This window comes from Pelodiscus sinensis, chromosome 5, assembly GCF_052426305.1.
Source record: "Pelodiscus sinensis isolate ZL-2025 chromosome 5, ASM5242630v1, whole genome shotgun sequence".
Taxonomy (NCBI): domain Eukaryota; kingdom Metazoa; phylum Chordata; order Testudines; family Trionychidae; genus Pelodiscus; species Pelodiscus sinensis.
The window spans coordinates 135,948,563-135,972,184 of NC_143056.1; the positions used below are offsets into that span (position 1 = coordinate 135,948,563).

Consider the following 23,622-nt stretch of genomic DNA (forward strand, 5'->3'; position numbering starts at 1 on the left):
GGGGGTCCCTGGGAACGGGGAGTTACACTGGGAGGGGTCTCACTGGGGGGGTACCAGAGAAGGAGGGGTCGCACTGGAGGGGGGTACCTGGGAACGGGGAGTTACACTGGGGAGGTCTCACTGGGGGGGTCCCTGGGAAGGGGGGTCGCACTGGAGGGGGGTACCCGGGAAGGGGGTCACACTGGGGGTTCTCCCTGGGGGGGTCCCTGGGAAGGGGGGTCGCACTGGAGGGGGGTACCCGGGAAGGGGGTCACACTGGGGGGTCTCCCTGGGGGGGTCTTTGGGAAGGGGGGGTCACACTGGAGGGGGTACCCGGGAAGGGGGGGTCACACTGGGGGGTCACACTGGAGGGGGTCCCTGGGAAGGGGGGTCGCACTGGAGGGCGGGTACCCGGGAAGGGGGGGGTGACACTGGGGGGGTCGCACTGGAGGGGGGTAACCGGGAAGAGGGTGTCACACTGGGGGGTCTCACTGGGGGGGTCCCTGGGAAGGGGGGTCGCACTGGAGGGCGGGTACCCGGGAAGGGGGGGTCACACTGGGGGGTCTCACTGGGGGGGTCCCTGGGAAGGGGGGTCGCACTGGGGGGGTCCCTGGGAAGGGGGGTTGCACTGGAGGGGTCTCTGGGAAGGCGGGGATGCACTGGAGGAGGGGGTCATTGGGAAGGGGGGTCGCATTGGAGGGGGGGTACCCGGGAAGGGGGGTCACACTGGGATGTCTCACTGGGGGGGTCCCTGGGAAGGGGGGTCGCACTGGAGGGGGGTCCCTGGGAAGGGGGGGGTCGCACTGGAGGGGGGTCCCTGGGAAGGCGGGGACACACTGGGGGGTCTCCCTGGAGGGGTCCCTGGGAAGGGGGGTTGCACTGGAGGGGGGGTACCCGGGAAGGGGTTCGCACTGGGCGGTCTCACTGGGGGGTCCTGGGAAGGGGGGTCCCACTGGAGGAGGGGTACCCGGGAAGGAGGGATCACACTGGGGGGAGTCTCCCTGGGGGGGTCCCTGGGAACACGGGGTCTCACTGGGGGGGTGGGTACCCGTGAAGGGGGGTCACACCGTGGGATCTCACTGGGGGGGTCCCTGGGAAGGGGGGTTGCACTGTGGAGGTACCCGGAAAGGGGGTAACAGTGGGGGGGTCTCACTGGGGGGGGTCCCCGGGAAGGGGGGTCGCACTGGAGGGGGGTACCTGGGTACAGGGAGTTACACTGGGGGGGTCTCACTGGGGGGTTCTTTGGATGGGGGGGTCGCTCTGGAGGGGGGTACCCGGGAAGAGGGGGTCACACTAGGGGGGTCTCCCTGGGAGGGTCGCTGGGAAGGGGGGTCGCACTGGAGGGGGGTACCCGGGAAGGGGGGTCACACTAGGGGGGTCTCCCTGGGAGGGTCGCTGGGAAGGGGGGTCGCACTGGAGGGGGGTACCCGGGAAGGGGGGGTCACACTGGGGGGGTCTCACTGGGGGGTCGCACTGGAGGGGGGGTACCCGGGAAGGGAGGGTCACACTGGGGGGGTCTCACTGGGGGATGGCACTGGAGGGGGGGTACCCGGGAAGGGAGGGTCACACTGGGGGGGTCTCACTGGGGGGGTCCCTGGGAAGGGGGGTCGCACTGGAGGGGGGGTACCCGGGAAGGGAGGGTCACACTGGGGGGGTCTCACTGGGGGGGTCCCTGGGAAGGGGGGTCGCACTGGAGGGGGGGTACCCGGAAAGGGAGGGTCACACTGGGGGGGTCTCACTGGAGGGGTCCCTGGGAAGGGGGGTCGCACTGGAGGGGGGGTACCCGGGAAGGGGGGGTCACACTGGGGGGGTCTCACTGGGGGGTCGCACTGGAGGGGGGGTACCCGGGAAGGGGGGGTCTCACTGGGGGGTCGCACTGGAGGGGGGGTACCCGGGAAGGGAGGGTCACACTGGGGGGGTCTCACTGGGGGGGTCCCTGGGAAGGGGGGTCGCACTGGAGGGGGGGTACCCGGGAAGGGAGGGTCACACTGGGGGGGTCTCACTGGGGGGGTCCCTGGGAAGGGGGGTCGCACTGGAGGGGGGGTACCCGGGAAGGGAGGGTCACACTGGGGGGGTCTCACTGGGGGGGTCCCTGGGAAGGGGGGTCGCACTGGAGGGGGGGTACCCGGGAAGGGGGGGTCACACTGGGGGGGTCTCACTGGGGGGTCGCACTGGAGGGGGGGTACCCGGGAAGGGAGGGTCACACTGGGGGGGTCTCACTGGGGGGGTCCCTGGGAAGGGGGGTCGCACTGGAGGGGGGGTACCCGGGAAGGGGGGGTCACACTGGGGGGGTCTCACTGGGGGGTCGCACTGGAGGGGGGGTACCCGGGAAGGGAGGGTCACACTGGGGGGGTCTCACTGGGGGGATCCCTGGGAAGGGGGGTCGCACTGGAGGGGGGATCCGCCCGGGTCCCTGGGCCGAGTGTGGGCACGTGACAGGGCCCTCTTGGGGAGTCCCCCCCAGCGCGGCCCCAATTTGGGCGGGTCCCCTCGCTTTGGCCCCGCCCCCAGCGCTCAGCGGGGAGCTACTTCCCTTGGAGCCCAGCCCCTCGTGGGAACTACAACTCCCAGCGGTCCCTGCGCCGCGGGGCGGGGCGCCGTGTCTGACGCCATAGAGCCTCTGGCGCCGAGGCCAATGGCTGGTCAGTGGGCGGGGCCCAGCGGGCGGTTCTAAGGCGAGAGGAGGGAGCGGTCAGGGAGCGCGCGCCATGGCCGGGCAGGTCGGGACACGGGGGGGCGCGCGGGGAGATGGGGTGCGGGGGGGTCACGGGGGGACGAGCGGGGACCCGCGGGGAGATGGGGAGCGGGGGGGTCACGGGGGGACGAGGCGGGACCCGCGGGGAGATGGGGAGCGGGGGGGGGGGACAGGCACGGGGGGACGAGGCGGGACCCGCGGGGAGATGGGGAGCGGGGGGGTCACGGGGGGACGAGGCGGGACCCGCGGGGAGATGGGGTGCGGGGGGGTCACGGGGGGACGAGGCGGGACCCGCGGGGAGATGGGGAGCGGGGGGGTCACGGGGGGACGAGGCGGGACCCGCGGGGAGATGGGGAGCGGGGGGGTCACGGGGGGGCGAGGCGGGACCCGCGGGGAGATGGGGTGCGGGGGGGTCACGGGGGGACGAGGCGGGACCCGCGGGGAGATGGGGAGCGGGGGGGTCACGGGGGGACGAGGCGGGACCCGCGGGGAGATGGGGTGCGGGGGGGTCACGGGGGGACGAGGCGGGACCCGCGGGGAGATGGGGAGCGGGGGGGTCACGGGGGGACGAGGCGGGACCCGCGGGGAGATGGGGAGCGGGGGGGTCACGGGGGGACGAGGCGGGACCCGCGGGGAGATGGGGAGCGGGGGGGTCACGGGGGGACGAGGCGGGACCCGCGGGGAGATGGGGTGCGGGGGGGTCACGGGGGGACGAGGCGGGACCCGCGGGGAGATGGGGAGCGGGGGGGTCACGGGGGGACGAGGCGGGACCCGCGGGGAGATGGGGAGCGGGGGGGTCACGGGGGGACGAGGCGGGACCCGCGGGGAGATGGGGTGCGGGGGGGTCACGGGGGGACGAGGCGGGACCCGCGGGGAGATGGGGAGCGGGGGGGTCACGGGGGGACGAGGCGGGACCCGCGGGGAGATGGGGAGCGGGGGGGTCACGGGGGGACGAGGCGGGACCCGCGGGGAGATGGGGAGCGGGGGGGTCACGGGGGGACGAGGCGGGACCCGCGGGGAGATGGGGAGCGGGGGGGTCACGGGGGGACGAGGCGGGACCCGCGGGGAGATGGGGAGCGGGGGGGTCACGGGGGGACGAGGCGGGGACCCGCGGGGAGATGGGGAGCGGGGGGGGGGGGACAGGCGGGGGGGGAGGGGGGCGGGGGGGTCACGGGGGGACGAGGCGGGACCCGCGGGGAGATGGGGAGCGGGGGGGTCACGGGGGGACGAGGCGGGGACCCGCGGGGAGATGGGGAGCGGGGGGGTCACGGGGGGACGAGGCGGGACCCGCGGGGAGATGGGGAGCGGGGGGGTCACGGGGGGACGAGGCGGGACCCGCGGGGAGATGGGGAGCGGGGGGGTCACGGGGGGACGAGGCGGGACCCGCGGGGAGATGGGGAGCGGGGGGGTCACGGGGGGACGAGGCGGGACCCGCGGGGAGATGGGGTGCGGGGGGGTCACGGGGGGACGAGGCGGGACCCGCGGGGAGATGGGGTGCGGGGGGGTCACGGGGGGGCGAGGCGGGACCCGCGGGGAGATGGGGAGCGGGGGGGTCACGGGGGGACGAGGCGGGACCCGCGGGGACGGGGGGTCACGGGGGGACGAGGCGGGACCCGCGGGGAGATGGGGAGCGGGGGGGTCACGGGGGGACGAGGCGGGACCCGCGGGGAGATGGGAAGCGGGGGGGTCACGGGGGGGACGAGGCGGGACCCGCGGGGAGATGGGGAGCGGGGGGGTCACGTGGGGGGGGGGGGCCGCAGGGGACGAGGCGGGACCCGCGGGGAGATGGGGAGCGGGGGGGTGCGCGGGGGGGTCACGGGGGGACGAGGCGGGACCCGCGGGGAGATGGGGAGCGGGGGGGAGATGGGGAGCGGGGGGGTCACGGGGGGACGAGGCGGGACCCGCGGGGAGATGGGGGTGGGGGGGAGCGGGGGGGCGCGGGGGGGTCGGGGGACAGCAGGCGGGACCCGCGGGGAGATGGGGAGCGGGGGGTCACGGGGGACGCAGGCGGGACCCGCGGGGAGATGGGGTGCGGGGGGGACGGGGGGGTGGGGTGCACGGGGGGACGAGCGGGGACCCGCGGGGAGATGGGGAGCGGGGGGGGTGGGGCACGGGGGGGGAGGGGGGACGCGGGGGAGGGGCGGGGGGGACCCGCGGGGAGATGGGGTGCGGGGGGGTCACGGGGGGACGAGGCGGGACCCGCGGGGAGATGGGGAGCGGGGGGGTCACGGGGGGACGAGCGGGACCCGCGGGGAGATGGGGAGCGGGGGGGGTCACGGGGGGACGAGGCGGGACCCGCGGGGAGATGGGGGGGGGGGGGGTCACGGGGGCGAGGCGGGACCCGCGGGGAGATGGGGAGCGGGGGGGTCACACGAGGGGGACCCGCGAGGAGATGGGGAGCGGGGGGGTCACGGGGGGACGAGGCGGGACCCGCGGGGAGATGGGGAGCGGAGGGGTCACGGGGGGACGAGCGGGGACCCGCGGGGAGATGGGGAGCGGGGGGGTCACAGGGGGGACGAGGGGCGGGACCCGCGGGGAGATGGGGTGCGGGGGGGTCACGGGGGGACGAGGCGGGACCCGCGGGGAGATGGGGAGCGGGGGGGTCACGGGGGGGACGAGGCGGGACCCGCGGGGAGATGGGGTGCGGGGGGGTCACGGGGGGACGAGGCGGGACCCGCGGGGAGATGGGGTGCGGGGGGGTCACGGGGGGACGAGGCGGGACCCGCGGGGAGATGGGGTGCGGGGGTCACGGGGGGCGAGGGGGGACCCGCGGGGAGATGGGGAGCGGGGGGGTCACAGGGGGGACGAGGCGGGACCCGCGGGGAGATGGGGAGCGGGGGGGTCACGGGGGGACGAGGCGGGACCCGCGGGGAGATGGGGAGCGGGGGGGTCACAGGGGGGGACGAGCGGGGACCCGCGGGGAGATGGGGTGCGGGGGGGTCACGGGGGGACGAGGCGGGACCCGCGGGGAGATGGGGTGCGGGGGGGTCACGGGGGGACGAGGCGGGACCCGCGGGGAGATGGGGTGCGGGGGGGTCACGGGGGGACGAGGCGGGACCCGCGGGGAGATGGGGAGCGGGGGGGTCACAGGGGGACGCGGGGACCCGCGGGGAGATGGGGTGCGGGGGGGTCACGGGGGGGACGAGGCGGGACCCGCGGGGAGATGGGGTGCGGGGGGGTCACGGGGGGACGAGGCGGGACCCGCGGGGAGATGGGGAGCGGGGGCCACGGGGGGACGAGGCGGGACCCGCGGGGAGATGGGGAGCGGGGGGGGTCACGGGGGGACGAGGCGGGACCCGCGGGGAGATGGGGAGCGGGGGGGTCACGGGGGGACGAGGCGGCGACCCGCGGGGAGATGGGGCGGGGGGGGTCACGGGGGGACGAGGCGGGGACCCGCGGGGAGATGGGGTGCGGGGGGGTCACGGGGGGACGAGGCGGGACCCGCGGGGAGATGGGGGTGGCGGGGGGGGTCACGGGGGGACGAGGCGGGACCCGCGGGGAGATGGGGAGCGGGGGGGGTCACGGGGGGACGAGGCGGGGACCCGCGGGGAGATGGGGGCGGGGGGGTCACGGGGGGACGAGGCGGGACCCGCGGGGAGATGGGGAGCGGGGGGGTCACGGGGGGACGAGGCGGGACCCGCGGGGAGATGGGGAGCGGGGGGGTCACAGGGGGGACGAGGCGGGACCCGCGGGGAGATGGGGAGCGGGGGGGTCACGGAGGGACGAGGCGGGACCCGCGGGGAGATGGGGAGCGGGGGGGTCACGGGGGGACGAGGCGGGGACCCGCGGGGAGATGGGGAGCGGGGGGGTCACGGGGGGACGAGGCGGGACCCGCGGGGAGATGGGGAGCGGGGGGGTCACGGGGGGACGAGGCGGGACCCGCGGGGAGATGGGGTGCGGGGGGTCACGGGGGGACGAGGCGGGACCCGCGGGGGAGAGGGGGTGCGGGGGGGTCACGGGGGGACGAGGCAGGGGCGGGACCCGGGGGAGAGCGGGGAGGGGGAGCGGGGGGTCACGGGGGGACGAGGCGGGACCCGCGGGGAGATGGGGTGCGGGGGGTCACGGGGGGACGAGGCGGGACCCGCGGGGAGATGGGGAGCGGGGGGGTCACAGGGGGGACGAGGCGGGACCCGCGGGGAGATGGGGAGCGGGGGGGTCACGGGGGGACGAGGCGGGACCCGCGGGGAGATGGGGAGCGGGGGGGTCACGGGGGACGAGGCGGGACCCGCGGGGAGATGGGGAGCGGGGGGGTCACGGGGGGACGAGGCGGGACCCGCGGGGAGATGGGGAGCGGGGGGGTCACGGGGGGACGAGGCGGGACCCGCGGGGAGATGGGGTGCGGGGGGGTCACGGGGGGACGAGGCGGGACCCGCGGGGAGATGGGGTGCGGGGGGGTCACGGGGGGACGAGGCGGGACCCGCGGGGAGATGGGGAGCGGGGGGGTCACAGGGGGGACGAGGGCGGGACCCGCGGGGAGATGGGGTGCGGGGGTCACGGGGGGGCGAGGCGGGACCCGCGGGGAGATGGGGAGCGGGGGGTCACGGGGGGACGAGGCGGGACCCGCGGGGAGATGGGGAGCGGGGGGGTCACGGGGGGGACGAGCGGGGAACCGCGGGGAGATGGGGTGCGGGGGGGTCACGGGGGGACGCAGGCGGGACCCGCGGGGAGATGGGGAGCGGGGGGGTCACGGGGGGACGAGGCGGGACCCGCGGGGAGATGGGGAGCGGGGGGGGTCACGGGGGGACGAGGCGGGACCCGCGGGGAGATGGGGTGCGGGGGGGTCACGGGGGGGTGAGGCGGGACCCGCGGGGAGATGGGGAGCGGGGGGGTCACGGGGGGACGAGGCGGGGACCCGCGGGGAGATGGGGAGCGGGGGGGTCACGGGGGGACGTGAGGCGGGACCCGCGGGGAGATGGGGTGCGGGGGGGTCACGGGGGGACGAGGCGGGACCCGCGGGGAGATGGGGTGCGGGGGGGTCACGGGGGGACGAGGCGGGACCCGCGGGGAGATGGGGTGCGGGGGGGGGGGTCACGGGGGGACGAGGCGGGACCCGCGGGGAGATGGGGAGCGGGGGGGTCACGGGGGGACGAGGCGGGACCCGCGGGGAGATGGGGAGCGGGGGGGGTCACAGGGGGACGAGCGGGGACCCGCGGGGAGATGGGGAGCGGGGGGGTCACAGGGGGGACGAGGCGGGACCCGCGGGGAGATGGGGTGCGGGGGGGTCACGGGGGGACGAGGCGGGACCCGCGGGGAGATGGGGAGCGGGGGGGTCACGGGGGGACGAGGCGGGACCCGCGGGGAGATGGGGTGCGGGGGGGTCACGGGGGGACGAGGCGGGACCCGCGGGGAGATGGGGAGCGGGGGGGTCACGGGGGGAGGAGCGGGGACCCGCGGGGAGATGGGGAGCGGGGGGGTCACGGGGGGACGAGGCGGGACCCGCGGGGAGATGGGGAGCGGGGGGGTCACGGGGGGACGAGGCGGGACCCGCGGGGAGATGGGGAGCGGGGGGGTCACGGGGGGACGAGGCGGGACCCGCGGGGAGATGGGGTGCGGGGGGGTCACGGGGGGACGCAGGCGGGACCCGCGGGGAGATGGGGAGCGGGGGGGTCACGGGGGGACGAGGGGGGGGACCCGCGGGGAGATGGGGGTGCGGGGGGGTCACGGGGGGACGAGGCGGGACCCGCGGGGAGATGGGGTGCGGGGGGGTCACGGGGGGGACGAGGCGGGACCCGCGGGGAGATGGGGAGCGGGGGGGTCACGGGGGGGACGAGGCGGGACCCGCGGGGAGATGGGGAGCGGGGGGGTCACGGGGGGGTGAGGCGGGACCCGCGGGGAGATGGGGAGCGGGGGGTCACAGGGGGGACGAGCGGGGAACCGCGGGGAGATGGGGTGCGGGGGGGTCACGGGGGGACGAGGCGGGACCCGCGGGGAGATGGGGTGCGGGGGGGTCACGGGGGGACGAGGCGGGACCCGCGGGGAGATGGGGGGGGGGGGGTCACGGGGGGACGAGGCGGGACCCGCGGGGAGATGGGGAGCGGGGGGGTCACGGGGGGACGAGGCGGGGACCCGCGGGGAGATGGGGAGCGGGGGGTCACGGGGGGACGAGGCGGGACCCGCGGGGAGATGGGGTGCGGGGGGGTCACGGGGGGGACGAGGCGGGACCCGCGGGGAGATGGGGAGCGGGGGGGTCACGGGGGGACGAGGCGGGACCCGCGGGGAGATGGGGAGCGGGGGGGTCACGGGGGGACGAGGCGGGACCCGCGGGGAGATGGGGAGCGGGGGGGTCACGGGGGGACGAGGCGGCGACCCGCGGGGAGATGGGGAGCGGGGGGTGGGGCGCGGGGGGGTGGGGAGCGGGGGGACGGGGGACGAGGCGGGACCCGCGGGGAGATGGGGAGCGGGGGGGTCACGGGGGGACGAGGGCGGGACCCGCGGGGAGATGGGGTGCGGGGGGGTCACGGGGGGACGAGGCGGGACCCGCGGGGAGATGGGGAGCGGGGGGGTCACGGGGGGGACGAGCGGGGAACCGCGGGGAGATGGGGTGCGGGGGGGTCACGGGGGGACGAGGCGGGACCCGCGGGGAGATGGGGAGCGGGGGGGTCACGGGGGGGACGAGGCGGGACCCGCGGGGAGATGGGGAGCGGGGGGGTCACAGGGGGGACGAGGCGGGACCCGCGGGGAGATGGGGAGCGGGGGGGTCACGGGGGGACGAGGCGGGACCCGCGGGGAGATGGGGAGCGGGGGGGTCACGGGGGGACGAGCGGGGACCCGCGGGGAGATGGGGAGCGGGGGGGTCACGGGGGGACGAGGCGGGACCCGCGGGGAGATGGGGAGCGGGGGGGTCACGGGGGGACGAGGCGGGACCCGCGGGGAGATGGGGTGCGGGGGGGTCACGGGGGGGCGAGGCGGGACCCGCGGGGAGATGGGGGCGCGGGGGGTCACGGGGGGACGAGGCGGGACCCGCGGGGAGATGGGGAGCGGGGGGGTCACGGGGGGACGAGGCGGGGACCCGCGGGGAGATGGGGAGCGGGGGGGTCACGGGGGGACGAGGCGGGACCCGCGGGGAGATGGGGAGCGGGGGGGTCACAGGGGGGGTGAGGCGGGACCCGCGGGGAGATGGGGAGCGGGGGGGTCACGGGGGGACGAGGCGGGGACCCGCGGGGAGATGGGGAGCGGGGGGGTCACAGGGGGGACGAGGCGGGACCCGCGGGGAGATGGGGAGCGGGGGGGTCACGGGGGGACGAGGCGGGACCCGCGGGGAGATGGGGAGCGGGGGGGTCACGGGGGGACGAGGCGGGACCCGCGGGGAGATGGGGAGCGGGGGGGGTGGGCCGGGGGGACGAGGCGGGACCCGCGGGGAGATGGGGTGCGGGGGGGTCACGGGGGGACGAGGCGGGACCCGCGGGGAGATGGGAAGCGGGGGGGTCACAGGGGGGACGAGGCGGGACCCGCGGTGAGATGGGGTGCGGGGGGGTCACGGGGGGACGAGGCGGGACCCGCGGGGAGATGGGGTGCGGGGGGGTCACGGGGGGACGAGGCGGGACCCGCGGGGAGATGGGGAGCGGGGGGGTCACGGGGGGACGAGCGGGGAACCGCGGGGAGATGGGGAGCGGGGGGGTCACGGGGGGGACCAGGCGGGACCCGCGGGGAGATGGGGAGCGGGGGGGTCACGGGGGGGACGAGGCGGGACCCGCGGGGAGATGGGGAGCGGGGGGGTCACGGGGGACGGCGCGGGACCCGCGGGGAGATGGGGTGCGGGGGGGTCACGGGGGGCGAGGCGGGACCCGCGGGGAGATGGGGAGCGGGGGGTCACGGGGGGACGAGGCGGGACCCGCGGGGAGATGGGTGCGGGGGGGTCACGGGGGGATCGCAGGCGGGACCCGCGGGGAGATGGGGTGCGGGGGGGTCACGGGGGGACGCAGGCGGGTTCCGCGGGGAGATGGGCGTGTGGGGGGGTCACGGGGGACGAGGCGGGACCCGCGGGGAGATGGGGTGCGGGGGGGGTCACGGGGGGACGAGGTGCGGGGACCCGCGGGGAGATGGGGAGCGGGGGGTCACGGGGGGATCTAGGCGGGACCCGCGGGGAGATGGGAGCGGGGGTCACAGGGGGACGAGCGGGGACCCGCGGGGAGATGGGGAGCGGGGGGGGTCACAGGGGGGACGAGGCGGGACCCGCGGGGAGATGGGGAGCGTGGGGGTCACGGGGGACGAGGCGGGACCCGCCGGGAGATGGGGAGCGGGGGGGGTCACGGGGACGAGGCGGGACCCGCGGGGAGATGGGGTGCGGGGGGGTCACGGGGGACGAGGCGGGACCCGCGGGGAGATGGGAGCCGGGGGGGTCACGGGGGGACGAGCGGGGACCCGCGGGGAGATGGGGAGCGGGGGGGTCACGGGGGGACGAGGCGGGACCCGCGGGGAGATGGGGGGAGCGGGGGGGTCACGGGGGGACGAGGCGGGACCCGCGGGGAGATGGGGAGCGGGGGGGTCACGGGGGGACGAGGCGGGACCCGCGGGGAGATGGGGAGCGGGGTCAGCCGGGGACGTAGGCGGACCCGCGGGGAGATGGGGAGCGGGGGGGTCACGGGGGGGGACGAGGCGGGACCCGCGGGGGAGGATGGGGTGCGGGGGGGGTCAGCGGGGGACGAGGCGGGACCCGCGGGGAGATGGGGTGCGGGGGGGTCACGGGGGGACGCAGCGGGACCCCGCGGGGAGATGGGGTGCGGGGGGTCACGGGGAGACGAGGCGGGACCCGCGGGGAGATGGGGTGCGGGGGGGTCAAGCAGGGGGGGACGCAGGGCGGGACCCGCGGGGAGATGGGGAGCTGGGGTCAGCTGGGACGAGCGGGGACCCGCGGGGAGATGGGGGAGCGGGGGGGTCACGGGGGGACGAGGCGGGACCCGCGGGGAGATGGGGAGCGGGGGGTCACAGGGGGGACGAGCGGGGACCCGCGGGGAGATGGGGAGCGGGGGGTCGCGGGGCACTGTAGGCGGGACCCGCGGGGAGATGGGGTGCGGGGGTCACGGGGGGACGAGGCGGGACCCGCGGGGAGATGGGGTGCGGGGGGCCGCCGGACGAGGCGGGACCCGCGGGGAGATGGGAAGCGGGGGGTCACGGGGGGACGAGGCGGGACCGCGGGGAGTAGGGGGTGCGGGGGGGTCACGGGGGAGAGGCGGGGACCCGCGGGGAGATGGGGTGCGGGGGGGTCACGGGGGGACGAGGCGGGACCCGCGGGGAGACGGGAGCGGGGGGTCACAGGGGGGACGCAGGGCGGACCCGCGGGGAGATGGGGACGTGGGGGTCACGGGGGGACGCAGGCGGGACCCGCGGGGAGATGGGGTGCGGGGGGGTCACGGGGGGACGAGGCGGGACCCGCGGGGAGATGGGGAGCGGGGGGTCACGGGGGGACGAGGCGGGACCCGCGGGGAGATGGGGAGCGGGGGTCACGGGGGGGCGAGGCGGGACCCGCGGGGAGATGGGGAGCGGGGGGTCACGGGGACGGAGGCGGGACCCGCGGGGAGATGGGTAGAGCGGGGGGGGCCGGGGGGACGAGGCGGACCCGCGGGGAGATGGGGGAGCGGGGGGTCACAGGGGGGACGAGGCGGGACCCGCGGTGAGATGGGGTGCGGGGGGTCACGGGGGGACGAGGCGGGACCCGCGGGGAGATGGGGAGCGGGGGGGTCACGGGGGGACGAGGCGGGGACCCGCGGGGAGATGGGGTGCGGGGGGTCACGGGGGGACGAGGCGGGACCCGCGGGGAGATGGGGAGCGGGGGTCACGGGGGGGACAGGCGGGACCCGCGGGGAGAGATGGGGAGCGGGGGGTCACGTGGGGACGAGGGCGGGACCAGCGGGGAGATGGGGTGGGGGGGTCACGGGGGACGAGGCGGGACCCGCGGGGAGATGGGGAGCAGGGGGGTCACGGGGGGATCTAGGCCGGGACCCGCGGGGAGATGGGGTGCGGGGAGGTTGACGGGGGGGCGAGGTGGGACCGGTGGGGAGATGGCAGAGCGGGGGGGTCACGGGGGGACTGCAGGGACCCGTGGGGAGATGGGGAGCGGGGGGGTTACGGGGGGGACGAGCGGGGACCCGCGGGGAGATGGGGTGCGAGGAGGTTACGTGGGGGCAAGGTGGGACCGGTGGGGAGATGGGGGAGCGGGGGGGTCACGGGGACGAGCAGGGACCCGTGGGGAGATGGGGAGCGGGGGGGTCACGGGGGGACGAGCTGGGACCCGCGGGGAGATGGGGTGCGGGGGGTCAGCGGGGGGTGGAGGCGGGATCCGCGGGGAGATGGGGAGCGGGGGGGTCACGGGGGGACGCAGCGTGGGACCCGCGGGGAGATGGGGTGCGGGGGGGTCACGGGGGGACGAGGCGGGACCCGCGGGGAGATGGGGAGCGGGGGGGTCACGGGGGGACGAGGCGGGACCCGCGGGGAGATGGGAGCGGGGGGTCACGGGGGGACGAGGCGGGACCCGCGGGGAGATGGGGCGCAGGGGGGTCACGGGGGGACGAGGCGGGACCCGCGGGAGATGGGGTGCGGGGGGGTCACGGGGGACGAGGCGGGACCCGCGGGGAGATGGGGAGCGGGGGGTCACGGGGGGGCGAGGCGGGACCCGCGGGGAGATGGGGAGCGGGGGGTCACGGGGGATCTAGGCGGGACCCGCGGGGAGATGGGGAGCGGGGGGTCACGGGGACGAGCGGGGACCCGGCTGGAGATGGGGAGCGGGGGGTCACGGGGGGACGCAGCGGGGACCCGCGGGGAGATGGGGAGCGGGGGGGTCACGGGGGGGTGAGGCGGGGACCCGCGGGGAGATGGGGAGCGGGGGGGTCACAGGGGGACGAGCGGGGAACCGCGGGGAGATGGGGTGCGGGGGGGTCACGGGGGGACGAGGCGGGACCCGCGGGGAGATGGGGAGCGGGGGGTCACGGGGACGAGGCGGGACCCGCGGGGAGATGGGGGTGCGGGGGTCACGGGGGGACGAGGCGGGACCCGCCGGGAGATGGGGAGCGGGGGGGTCACGGGGGACGCCAGGCGGGACCCGCGGGGAGATGGGGAGCGGGGGGTCACGGGGGGACGAGGCGGGACCCGCGGGGAGATGGGGTGCGGGGGGGTCACGGGGGGGGACTGGAGGCGGGAATCCGCCCGGGAGACGGGGAGCCGGGGGGTCACAGGGGGACGAGGCGGGACCCGCGGGGAGATGGGGTGCGGAGGGGTCACGGGGGGACGAGGCGGGACCCGCGGGAGGATGGGGAGTGGGGGGGTCACGGAGGGACGAGGGCGGGACCCGCGGGGAGATGGGGAGCGGGGGGTCACGTGGGGACGAGGCGGGACCCATGGGGAGATGGGGAGCGGGGGGGCCGGGGGGACGAGGCGGGTCCCGCGGGAGATGGGGAGCCGGGGGTCACGGGGGGACAAGCGGGAACTCGCGGGGAGATGGGGAGCCGAAATGCAGGGGACAGGCGGGAACCGCGGGGAGATGGGAGCGGGGGGTCAATGGGGGAATGAAAGGGGAATCACAGACAGACAAATGGGGATTGAGGCGGAACCATGGAGATGGGTGTGCAAACAAATGGGGACCAGGCGAACTCAGCAGAGACAGAGCGTGGGGTCAATGCAAATTTAGAGGTGAACCTGGAGATGGGGCAAATGCTGGGAATTGAGCTGGGAACTCAGCGGGATAGATGGGGATGGGGGTCACTTGGGGATTGAGCGGGGAATCAGCGGGAGATGGGGAGCGAAGGGGTCACGGGGATTAGGCGGGACCCAGCGGGGAGATGGGGAGCGGGGGAACAAATGGCAGACTAGGCGGGATCCATGGGGAGATGGGATGGGGGTCACGGGGGTGGATTGAGAAGGAACCATGGGGAGATGGGGGGAGCGGGGTCACGGGGACGAGGGGTGACCCGCGGGGAGATGGGGCAAGTGGGGGCCACGGGGGACGAGTGAACCGCGGGGAGATGGGGGTGCGGGGGGGTCACGGGGAGACGAGGCGGGGACCCGCGGGGAGATGGGGTGCGGGGGGGGTCACAGGGGGGACGAGGCGGGACCCGCGGGGAGACGGGGAGCGGGGGGGTCACAGGGGGACGAGGCAGGACCCGCGGGGAGATGGGGAGCGGGGGGGCTGGGGGGACGATGGGACCCAGCGGGGAGATGGGGGAGCGGGGGCCGCTGGGGACGCAGGCGGACCCGCGGGAGGACAGAGCAACAGGGGGACGAGGCGGGACCCGCGGGGAGAGCGGGGAGCGGGGGGCGGGGGACGAGGCGGACCCGCTGGGAGATGGGGTGCGGGGGGGTCACGGGGGGACGGAAGGGACCCGCGGGGAGATGGGGTGCGGGGGGTCACGGGGGGACGAGGCGGGACCGCGGGGAGATGGGAAGCGGGGGGTCACGGGGGACGAGGCGGGACCCGCGAGACGGGGCGGGGGCCGGGGACGAGGCGGACCCCATGGGAGATGGGGGGCGGGGGGGCCGCTGGGGACGAGGCGGGAACCCGGGGAGATGGGAGCGGGGGTCACAGGGGGGACGAGGCGGGGACCCGCGGGGGGAGATGGGGAGCGGGGGTCACGGGGACAGTGGACCCGCGGGGAGATGGGGTGCGTGGGGGTCACGGGGGATCAGGCGGGAACCGCGGGAGACGGGGGATGTGGGGGTCACGGGGGGACGAGGCGGGACCCGCGGGGAGATGGGGAGCGGGGGGGTCACGGGGGGACGAGGCGGACCCGCGGGGAGATGGGGGAGTGGGGGGCCGCGGGGGGACGCAGGCGGGACCCGCGGGGAGATGGGGAGCGGGGGGTCACGGGGGGACGAGGCGGGACCCGGGGAGATGGGGAGCGGGGGCCGCCGGGGGGACGAAGGGACCCGCGGTGAGATGGGTGCGGGGGTACTGTACGGGGGGACGAGGCGGGACCCGCGGGGAGATGGGGAGCGGGGGGTCACGGGGGGACGAGGCGGGACCCGCGGGAGATGGGGTGCGGGGGGGTCACGGGGGGACGTAGGCGGGACCCGCGGGGAGATGTGAGCGCGGGGGGCCTGGCTGGGGGACGAGGCGGGACCCGCGGGGAGATGGGGAGCGGGGGGGTCACGGGGGGACGCAGGCGGGACCCGCGGGGAGATGGGGAGCGGGGGGTCACGGGGGGACGAGGCGGGACCAGCGGGGAGATGGGGTGCGGGGGGGTCACGGGGGGACGAGGCGGGACCCGCGGGGAGATGGGGAGCAGGGGGGTCACGGGGGACGAGCGGGGACCCGCGGGGAGATGGGGTGCGGGGGAGGTTGCTGCGAGGTGGGACCGGTGGGGAGATGGGGAGCGGGGGGCCGGGGGGACGGGCAGGACCCGTGGGGAGATGGGGAGCGGGGGGGTTACGGGGGGACGAGCGGGGACCCGCGGGGAGATGGGGTGCGGGGAGGTTACGGGGGGCAAGGTGGGACCGGTGGGGAGAGGGGAGCGGGGGGTCACGGGGGGACGAGCAGGGACCCGTGGGGAGAAGGGGAGCGGGGGGGTCAGCGGGGGGGGGACGAGCGGGGACCCGCGGGGAGATGGGGTGCGGGGGGGTCACGGGGGGGTGAGGCGGGATCCGCGGGGAGATGGGGAGCGGGGGGGTCACGGGGGGGACGAGCGGGGACCCGCGGGGAGATGGGGTGCGGGGGGGTCACGGGGGGACGAGGCGGGACCCGCGGGGAGATGGGGAGCGGGGGGTCACGGGGGGACGAGGGGCGGGACCCGCGGGGAGATGGGGAGCGGGGGGGTCACGGGGGGACGAGGCGGGACCCGCGGGGAGATGGGGTGCGGGGGGGTCACGGGGGGACGAGGCGGGACCCGCGGGGAGATGGGGTGGGGGGGGGGTCACGGGGGGACGAGGCGGGACCCGCGGGAGATGGGGTGCGGGGGGGTCACGGGGGGGACGAGGCGGGACCCGCGGGGAATGGGGAGCGGGGGGGCCGGGGGGCGAGGCGGGACCCGCGGGGAGATGGGGAGCGGGGGGGTCACGGGGGGAGGCGGGACCCGCGGGGAGATGGGGAGCGGGGGGGTCACGGGGGGGACGAGCGGGGACCCGCGGGGAGATGGGGAGCGGGGGGGTCACGGGGGGGACGAGCGGGGACCCGCGGGGAGATGGGGAGCGGGGGGGTCACGGGGGGGGTGAGGCGGGACCCGCGGGGAGATGGGGAGCGGGGGGGGTCACAGGGGGACGAGCGGGGACCCGCGGGGAGATGGGGTGCGGGGGGTCACGGGGGACGAGGCGGGACCCGCGGGGAGATGGGGAGCGGGGGGTCACGGGGGGACGAGGCGGGACCCGCGGGGAGATGGGGTGCGGGGGGTCACGGGGGGACGAGGCGGGACCCGCCGGGAGATGGGGAGCGGGGGGGGTCACAGGGGGGACGAGGCGGGACCCGCGGGGAGATGGGGTGCGGAGGGGTCACGGGGGGACGAGGCGGGACCCGCGGGGAGATGGGGAGTGGGGGGGTCACGGAGGGACGAGGCGGGACCCGCGGGGAGATGGGGAGCGGGGGGGTCACGGGGGGGACGAGGCGGGACCCGCGGGGAGATGGGGAGCGGGGGGTCACGGGGGGACGAGGCGGGACCCGCGGGGAGATGGGGAGCGGGGGGGTCACGGGGACAGCGGGGACCCGCGGGGAGATGGGGAGCGGGGGGGGGTCGGCAGGGGGACGAGGCGGGACCCGCGGGGAGATGGGGAGCGGGGGGGTCACGGGGGACGAGCGGGGACCCGCGGGGAGATGGGGAGCGGGGGGGTCACGGGGGGACGAGGCGGGACCCGCGGGGAGATGGGGTGCGGGGGGGTCACGGGGGGACGAGGCGGGACCCGCGGGGAGATGGGGAGCGGGGGGGTCACGGGGGGACGAGGCGGGACCCGCGGGGAGATGGGGTGCGGGGGGGTCACGGGGGGACGAGCGGGACCCGCGGGGAGATGGGGAGCGGGGGGGTCACGGGGGACGAGGCGGGACCCGCGGGGAGATGGGGAGCGGGGGGGTCACGGGGACGAGCGGGGACCCGCGGGGAGATGGGGTGCGGGGGGGCCGCGGGGGGGGACGAGGCGGGACCCGCGGTGAGATGGGGTGCGGGGGGGTCACGGGGGGACGAGGCGGGACCCGCGGGGCGGGGAGATGGGGAGGCGGGGGGTCACGGGGGGACGAGGCGGGACCCGCGGGGAGATGGGGTGCGGGGGGGTCACGGGGGACGAGGCGGGACCCGCGGGGAGATGGGGAGCGGGGGGGTCACGGGGGGACGAGGCGGGACCCGCGGGGAGATGGGGAGCGGGGGGGGTCACGGGGGGACGAGGCGGGACCCGCGGAGATGGGGTGCGGGGGGGTCACGGGGGGACGAGGCGGGACCCGCGGGGAGATGGGGTGCGGGGGGGTCACGGGGGGGACGAGGCGGGACCCGCGGGGAGATGGGGTGCGGGGGGGTCACGGGGGGACGAGGCGGGACCCGCGGGGAGATGGGGAGCGGGGGGGTCACGGGGGGACGAGGCGGGACCCGCGGGGAGATGGGGAGCGGGGGGGGTCACGGGGGGACGAGGCGGGACCCTCACTCTTCTTTGCCTCAGCTCGGCGAGGCGGGACCCGCTGGCAGTGGGCAGGACGGTCCCGGGCAGCCACGCCCCAAACGCCGCCGCCTCCTGCGCAGCACCGAGGTCCCCGCTGTGCCCGTCTACTCCGGGAAGGTACCGCCCCGCCCCGCCCCGCCTGCCCTGCTCCCCCCACGTACGACCTGTGCCCATTTGGGCGCTTCGTGCAGCCCCCAGCTCTGGGGTGCCCGTGGCGCAGGGCATTGTGGGTAACGTTCCCCCTTGCTCCCCAGGTGAACAGCAGCTTCCAGTTGTGCCCCGCAGAGCTGCGCCGGGCAGTGCCCACCCTGCAGTGGCAAGGAGGTGAGGGCCCCTAGGGCTGGCACTGGCTGCGGGGAGAGGGGGGCCCTAGGGCTGGGGCGCGGCTGCGGGGAGAGGGGCCCGGGCTGGCCGGAGGGGCGGGAGCAGGTAGCAGGGTTTCTGTGGGGGGCTGTGTGGCCCGGCTGTGATTGGAGCTCCCTCCCACCCAGTCATGCCCCTGGGCTCTCGCTGAGTCATGGGCACTCTCCTGGCCTGTGCTGGGCTCCGGGTCTCACTGCAGGGTGAGGTGACCCCACCTGAGCATGGGCTGGGACCCAGCAGCCGGGCCCTGGCAACCCCCACCCCCCTAGGCTATGGAAATCCCTGTAGCGGGTCTACCAAGTCACTTCTGGGGGGGATGCTGGGGGAGCCTGCCACAGGGGGAAGATTTGATGAGGGGCCAGGGGTGCCTGTGGTGGGGGAGTTGGGAGGATATAATTCGTGATTTAGTCCTAAGCTGGGCCACTTGGAAAGAGTGACCATAATGCCATAAAATGTAACATCCTCGTGGTGGGAAAACACCTCAGCAGCCCGACACGGAGGCATTTCATTTTCAGAGAGGGGAACTACACAAAAGTGAGGAGGTTAGTTAAACAGAAATTGAAAGGTCCAGTGGCAAAAGTAAAACCCCTGCAAGCTGCATGGACACTTTCCAGCCACTGTAATAGAGGCCCCACTTCATTGTAGACCCCAAATTAAAAAACACAATGAGACAATCAAAAAGTGCCAGTGTGGCTTGGCTTAACCAAGTAAACGAAGCAGTGAGAGATAAGAAGACATCTTTTAAAAAGTGGAGGTCAAATCCTAGTGAGGAAAATAGAAAGGACCATAAACTGTCAAATTACGTGTAAAAATATAACAAGAAAAGCCAAAGAGGAGTTTGAAGAACAGCCAGCCAAAAACTCAAAAAGTAACAGCAAAATATTTTAAAGTCCATCAGAAGCAGGAAGCTGCTATACAGCCAGTGGGGCCATTGGACGACTGAGATGCTAAAGGAGCCCTCAAAGACTGTAAGGTCATTGCAGAGAAACTAAATGAATTCTTTGCTTCAGTCTTCATGGCTGAGGATATTGGGGAGATTCCCAAACCTGAACCATTCCTGGTAGGTGACAAATCTGAGGCATTGTCCCAGACTGAGGTGTCACTAGAGGAGGTGTTGGAACAAAGTGATAAACTGAACAGTAACAAGTCACTGGGTCCAGATGGCATTCACCTAAGAGTTCTGAAAGAATCCAATGGGAAATTGCGGAACTATTATCTGTGGTTTGTAACCTGTCCTTTAAATCAGCTTCTGACCCAACGACTGGAAGGTAGCTAATGTGAGGCCAATATTTAAAAAGGGCTCTAGAGGTGATTCTGGCAATTACAGACCGGTAACTCTAACTTCAGTACTGGGCAAATTAGTTGAAACTATAGAAATTGTCAGACACATAGATGAACGTAATTTGTTGGGGGAAAGTCAACATGGTTTCTGCAAAGGGAAATCATGCCTTACTAATCTGTTAGAGTTCTTTGAGGGGTCAACAAACATGTGGCCAAGGTGGATCCAGTGGCTATAGTGTACTTAGGTTTCCAGAAAGCCTTTGACAAGGTCCCTCACCAAAGGCTCTTAAGCAAAGTAAGTTGTCATGGGAGAAGAGTTGTCATGGCCTTTCATAGGTTGGTAACTGGAAATGAAGGGTAGAAATAAATGGTCAGTGTTCCGAGTGGAGAGAGGTAACTTGTATGGTCCCCCAAGGGTCTGTCTTGGGACCAGTCCTATTCAACCTATTTATAAATGATCTGGAGAAAGGGGTAAACAGGGAGGTGGCAACATCTGCAGACGACACCGAACTGCTCAAGATAGTTCAGACCAAAGCAGATTGAAGAGCTTTGAAAAGATTGAAAAAAGTGACTGGATAACAAATGGCAACTGAGACTTCATGTGGATAAACGTAAAATAATGCACATTGGGAAAATGATCCCAACTATCTGTACAATATGACGGGGACTAATTTGGCTACAACTACTCGAGAGATCTCGGAGTCACTGTGGAGAGCTCTCTGAAGACAGCCACTCACTGCGCAGCGGCGGTCAAAAAAGCAAATTGCTTGTTAGGAATCATTTAAAAAGGGATAGAGAATAAGACAAAGAATCTCCTATTGCTTATATAAAACCATGGGATGTGCACAGAGAAACGTGGTAGCTTTTTTGAGATGAGGTGATCTTGGCATTGGAAAAGGTTCAGAGAAGGATAGCAAAATTGATGAGTGGTTGGAATGGGTCCCGTATGAAGAGAGATTCAAGAGACTGGGACTTCTCAGCCTAGAAAAGAGGAGACTAAGGCGGGATAGGATCAAGGTCTATAAAATCATGACTGGTGTGGGAAAAGTGAGTAAGGAAAAGTTCTTTACTTGTTCCCACAATATAAGAACTAGGGGCACCAAATGAAAGGAATAGGCAGCAGGTTTATAACAAACCAAAGGAAGTTTTTCTTCACTCAGCGGACAGCCGATCTGTGGAACTCCTTGCCAGAGGATGATGGGAAGGCTAGGACTTTAACAGAGTTCAAAAAGAGCTTGATAGATTCATGTGTTGTGCTTAAAAGCAGCAGCCGGGATCTTTTTCAGGGGGATAAGGCAACACGCCACATGTATTGAACATACATAGATCAATCAATACTTATCATATGCATAGAATACATCACACTCATGCACTCTCGCACACACTCAAGCACACTCCGTATTGTTACCAAAAGTTGCTCCCCCTCCCTGCACTGGCCCGGTGAGTTAGATGGGGGCGGGGTGGAGCTGGGCTTCTGCCGATCCGGATCCATGCTCCCATGTCGACAAGAGGAAAACCCTGGATCCCTCTGCAAGATGCCGCCTATTTCTCCCTCTCATGCAGCCAATTAGCCATCACCGGGCCTTTCCTAATGCTGCTCCAGAGAGAGAGCTTCCAAGGGCAGACACTTGCTGCTGGACTCCCAAGGCGTCTGTCTGTCCAGTCTTCTTTTCAATGAGCTCACTTCATAAGTCTTGTTATAAAGAGAAGCTGGATAATTTCATGGTCCGTAAAAGGCTATTAGCCAGGGGTAGGAACGGTGTTCTTGGCCTCTGTCTGTTAGAGGCTGGAGATGGATGGCACCAGACAAATGGCTTGGTCATTGTCTTTGGTCCACCCTCTCGGCACCTGGTGCTGGCCACTGTGGGCAGACAGGCTACTGGGCTGGATGGACCTTTGGTCTGACCCAGTACGGCCGCTCTTATGTTCTTCCGATCTGGCTCCCAGCCCCTCTCCACCCTTGCAACTGCTGCTGGAGGTGCTCACCTCTCAGGCCTTCACTATTCACACCGCCTTCATTTCAACAGGGCCATCCATGAAAGGGGAGAGATCTACTCTACTCCTGGAAAAAGACATTTCTCTATTTCTAAGGCCTCTCCCATAAAGGGCTTAATACAAAGTTTCTATGGTTTATAAGAAGCAAAGACCTATATGACGACGATCTATAGAAAGACGTAGAAAGTTTCTCAATACAAAGTTATGAGAGTGAGGCCCAGTTCCACGGGAACCATGCGGAGGTCCGTCCCCCTGTGAGGGTGAGGCCCAGTTCCGCGGGAAGCTCGCGGAGGTCCGTCCCCGTGTGAGGGTGAGGCCCGGTTCCTTGGGAAGCTCGCGGAGGTCCGTCCCCGTGTGAGAGTGAGGCCCGGTTCCGTGGGAACCTCGCGGAGGTCCGTCCCCCTGTGAGGGTGAGGCCCGGTTCCTTGGGAAGCTCGCGGAGGTCCGTCCCCGTGTGAGGGTGAGGCCCGGTTCCGCGGGAAGCTCGCGGAGGTCCGTCCCCCTGTGAGGGTGAGGCCCGGTTCCGCGGGAAGCTCGCGGAGGTCCGTCCCCGTGTGAGGGTGAGGCCCGGTTCCGCGGGAAGCTCGCGGAGGTCCGTCCCTGTGTGAGGGTGAGGCCCGGTTCCTTGGGAAGCTCGCGGAGGTCCGTCCCCGTGTGAGGGTGAGGCCCGGTTCCTTGGGAAGCTCGCGGAGGTCCGTCCCCGTGTGAGGGTGAGGCCCGGTTCCGCGGGAAGCTCGCGGAGGTCCGTCCCCCTGTGAGGGTGAGGCCCGGTTCCGCGGGAAGCTCGCGGAGGTCCGTCCCCCTGTGAGGGTGAGGCCCGGTTCCGCGGGAAGCTCGCGGAGGTCCGTCCCCGTGTGAGGGTGAGGCCCGGTTCCTTGGGAAGCTCGCGGAGGTCCGTCCCCGTGTGAGGGTGAGGCCCGGTTCCTTGGGAAGCTCGCGGAGGTCCGTCCCCGTGTGAGGGTGAGGCCCGGTTCCGCGGGAAGCTCGCGGAGGTCCGTCCCCGTGTGAGGGTGAGGCCCGGTTCCGCGGGAAGCTCGCGGAGGTCCGTCCCCGTGTGAGGGTGAGGCCCGGTTCCGCGGGAAGCTCGCGGAGGTCCGTCCCCGTGTGAGGGTGAGGCCCGGTTCCGCGGGAAGCTCGCGGAGGTCCGTCCCCGTGTGAGGGTGAGGCCCGGTTCCGCGGGAAGCTCGCGGAGGTCCGTCCCCGTGTGAGGGTGAGGCCCGGTTCCGCGGGAAGCTCGCGGTGGTCCGTCCCCCTGTGAGGGTGAGGCCCGGTTCCGCGGGAAGCTCGCGGAGGTCCGTCCCCGTGTGAGGGTGAGGCCCGGTTCCGCGGGAAGCTCGCGGAGGTCCGTCCCCGTGTGAGGGTGAGGCCCGGTTCCGCGGGAAGCTCGCGGAGGTCCGTCCCCGTGTGAGGGTGAGGCCCGGTTCCGCGGGAAGCTCGCGGAGGTCCGTCCCCCTGTGAGGGTGAGGCCCGGTTCCGCGGGAAGCTCGCGGAGGTCCGTCCCCGTGTGAGGGTGAGGCCCGGTTCCGCGGGAAGCTCGCGGAGGTCCGTCCCCGTGTGAGGGTGAGGCCCGGTTCCGCGGGAAGCTCGCGGAGGTCCGTCCCCCTGTGAGGGTGAGGCCCGGTTCCGCGGGAAGCTCGCGGAGGTCCGTCCCCCTGTGAGGGTGAGGCCCGGTTCCGCGGGAAGCTCGCGGAGGTCCGTCCCCGTGTGAGGGTGAGGCCCGGTTCCGCGGGAAGCTCGCGGTGGTCCGTCCC

The 23,622-nt window shown here is 73.7% G+C and overlaps 1 protein-coding gene across 8 annotated transcripts in view; it reads left to right on the forward strand.

Moving 5' to 3' along the window:
• The first annotated feature begins 2,594 nt into the window (after positions 1 to 2,594).
• The window catches only part of NFATC2IP (nuclear factor of activated T cells 2 interacting protein), a 36,556-nt gene continuing 15,528 nt past the window's right edge, over positions 2,595 to 23,622 (forward strand). For all 8 annotated transcript variants that reach the window (XM_089778794.1, XM_089778791.1, XM_089778792.1 and 5 more), the window contains exons 1-3: positions 2,595 to 2,699; positions 18,233 to 18,349; positions 18,487 to 18,556. In XM_089778794.1, the coding sequence (XP_089634920.1) occupies positions 2,688 to 2,699; positions 18,233 to 18,349; positions 18,487 to 18,556 (199 nt within the window). In that variant the 5' untranslated portion in view covers positions 2,595 to 2,687. The remainder of the gene's footprint in view (positions 2,700 to 18,232; positions 18,350 to 18,486; positions 18,557 to 23,622) is intronic.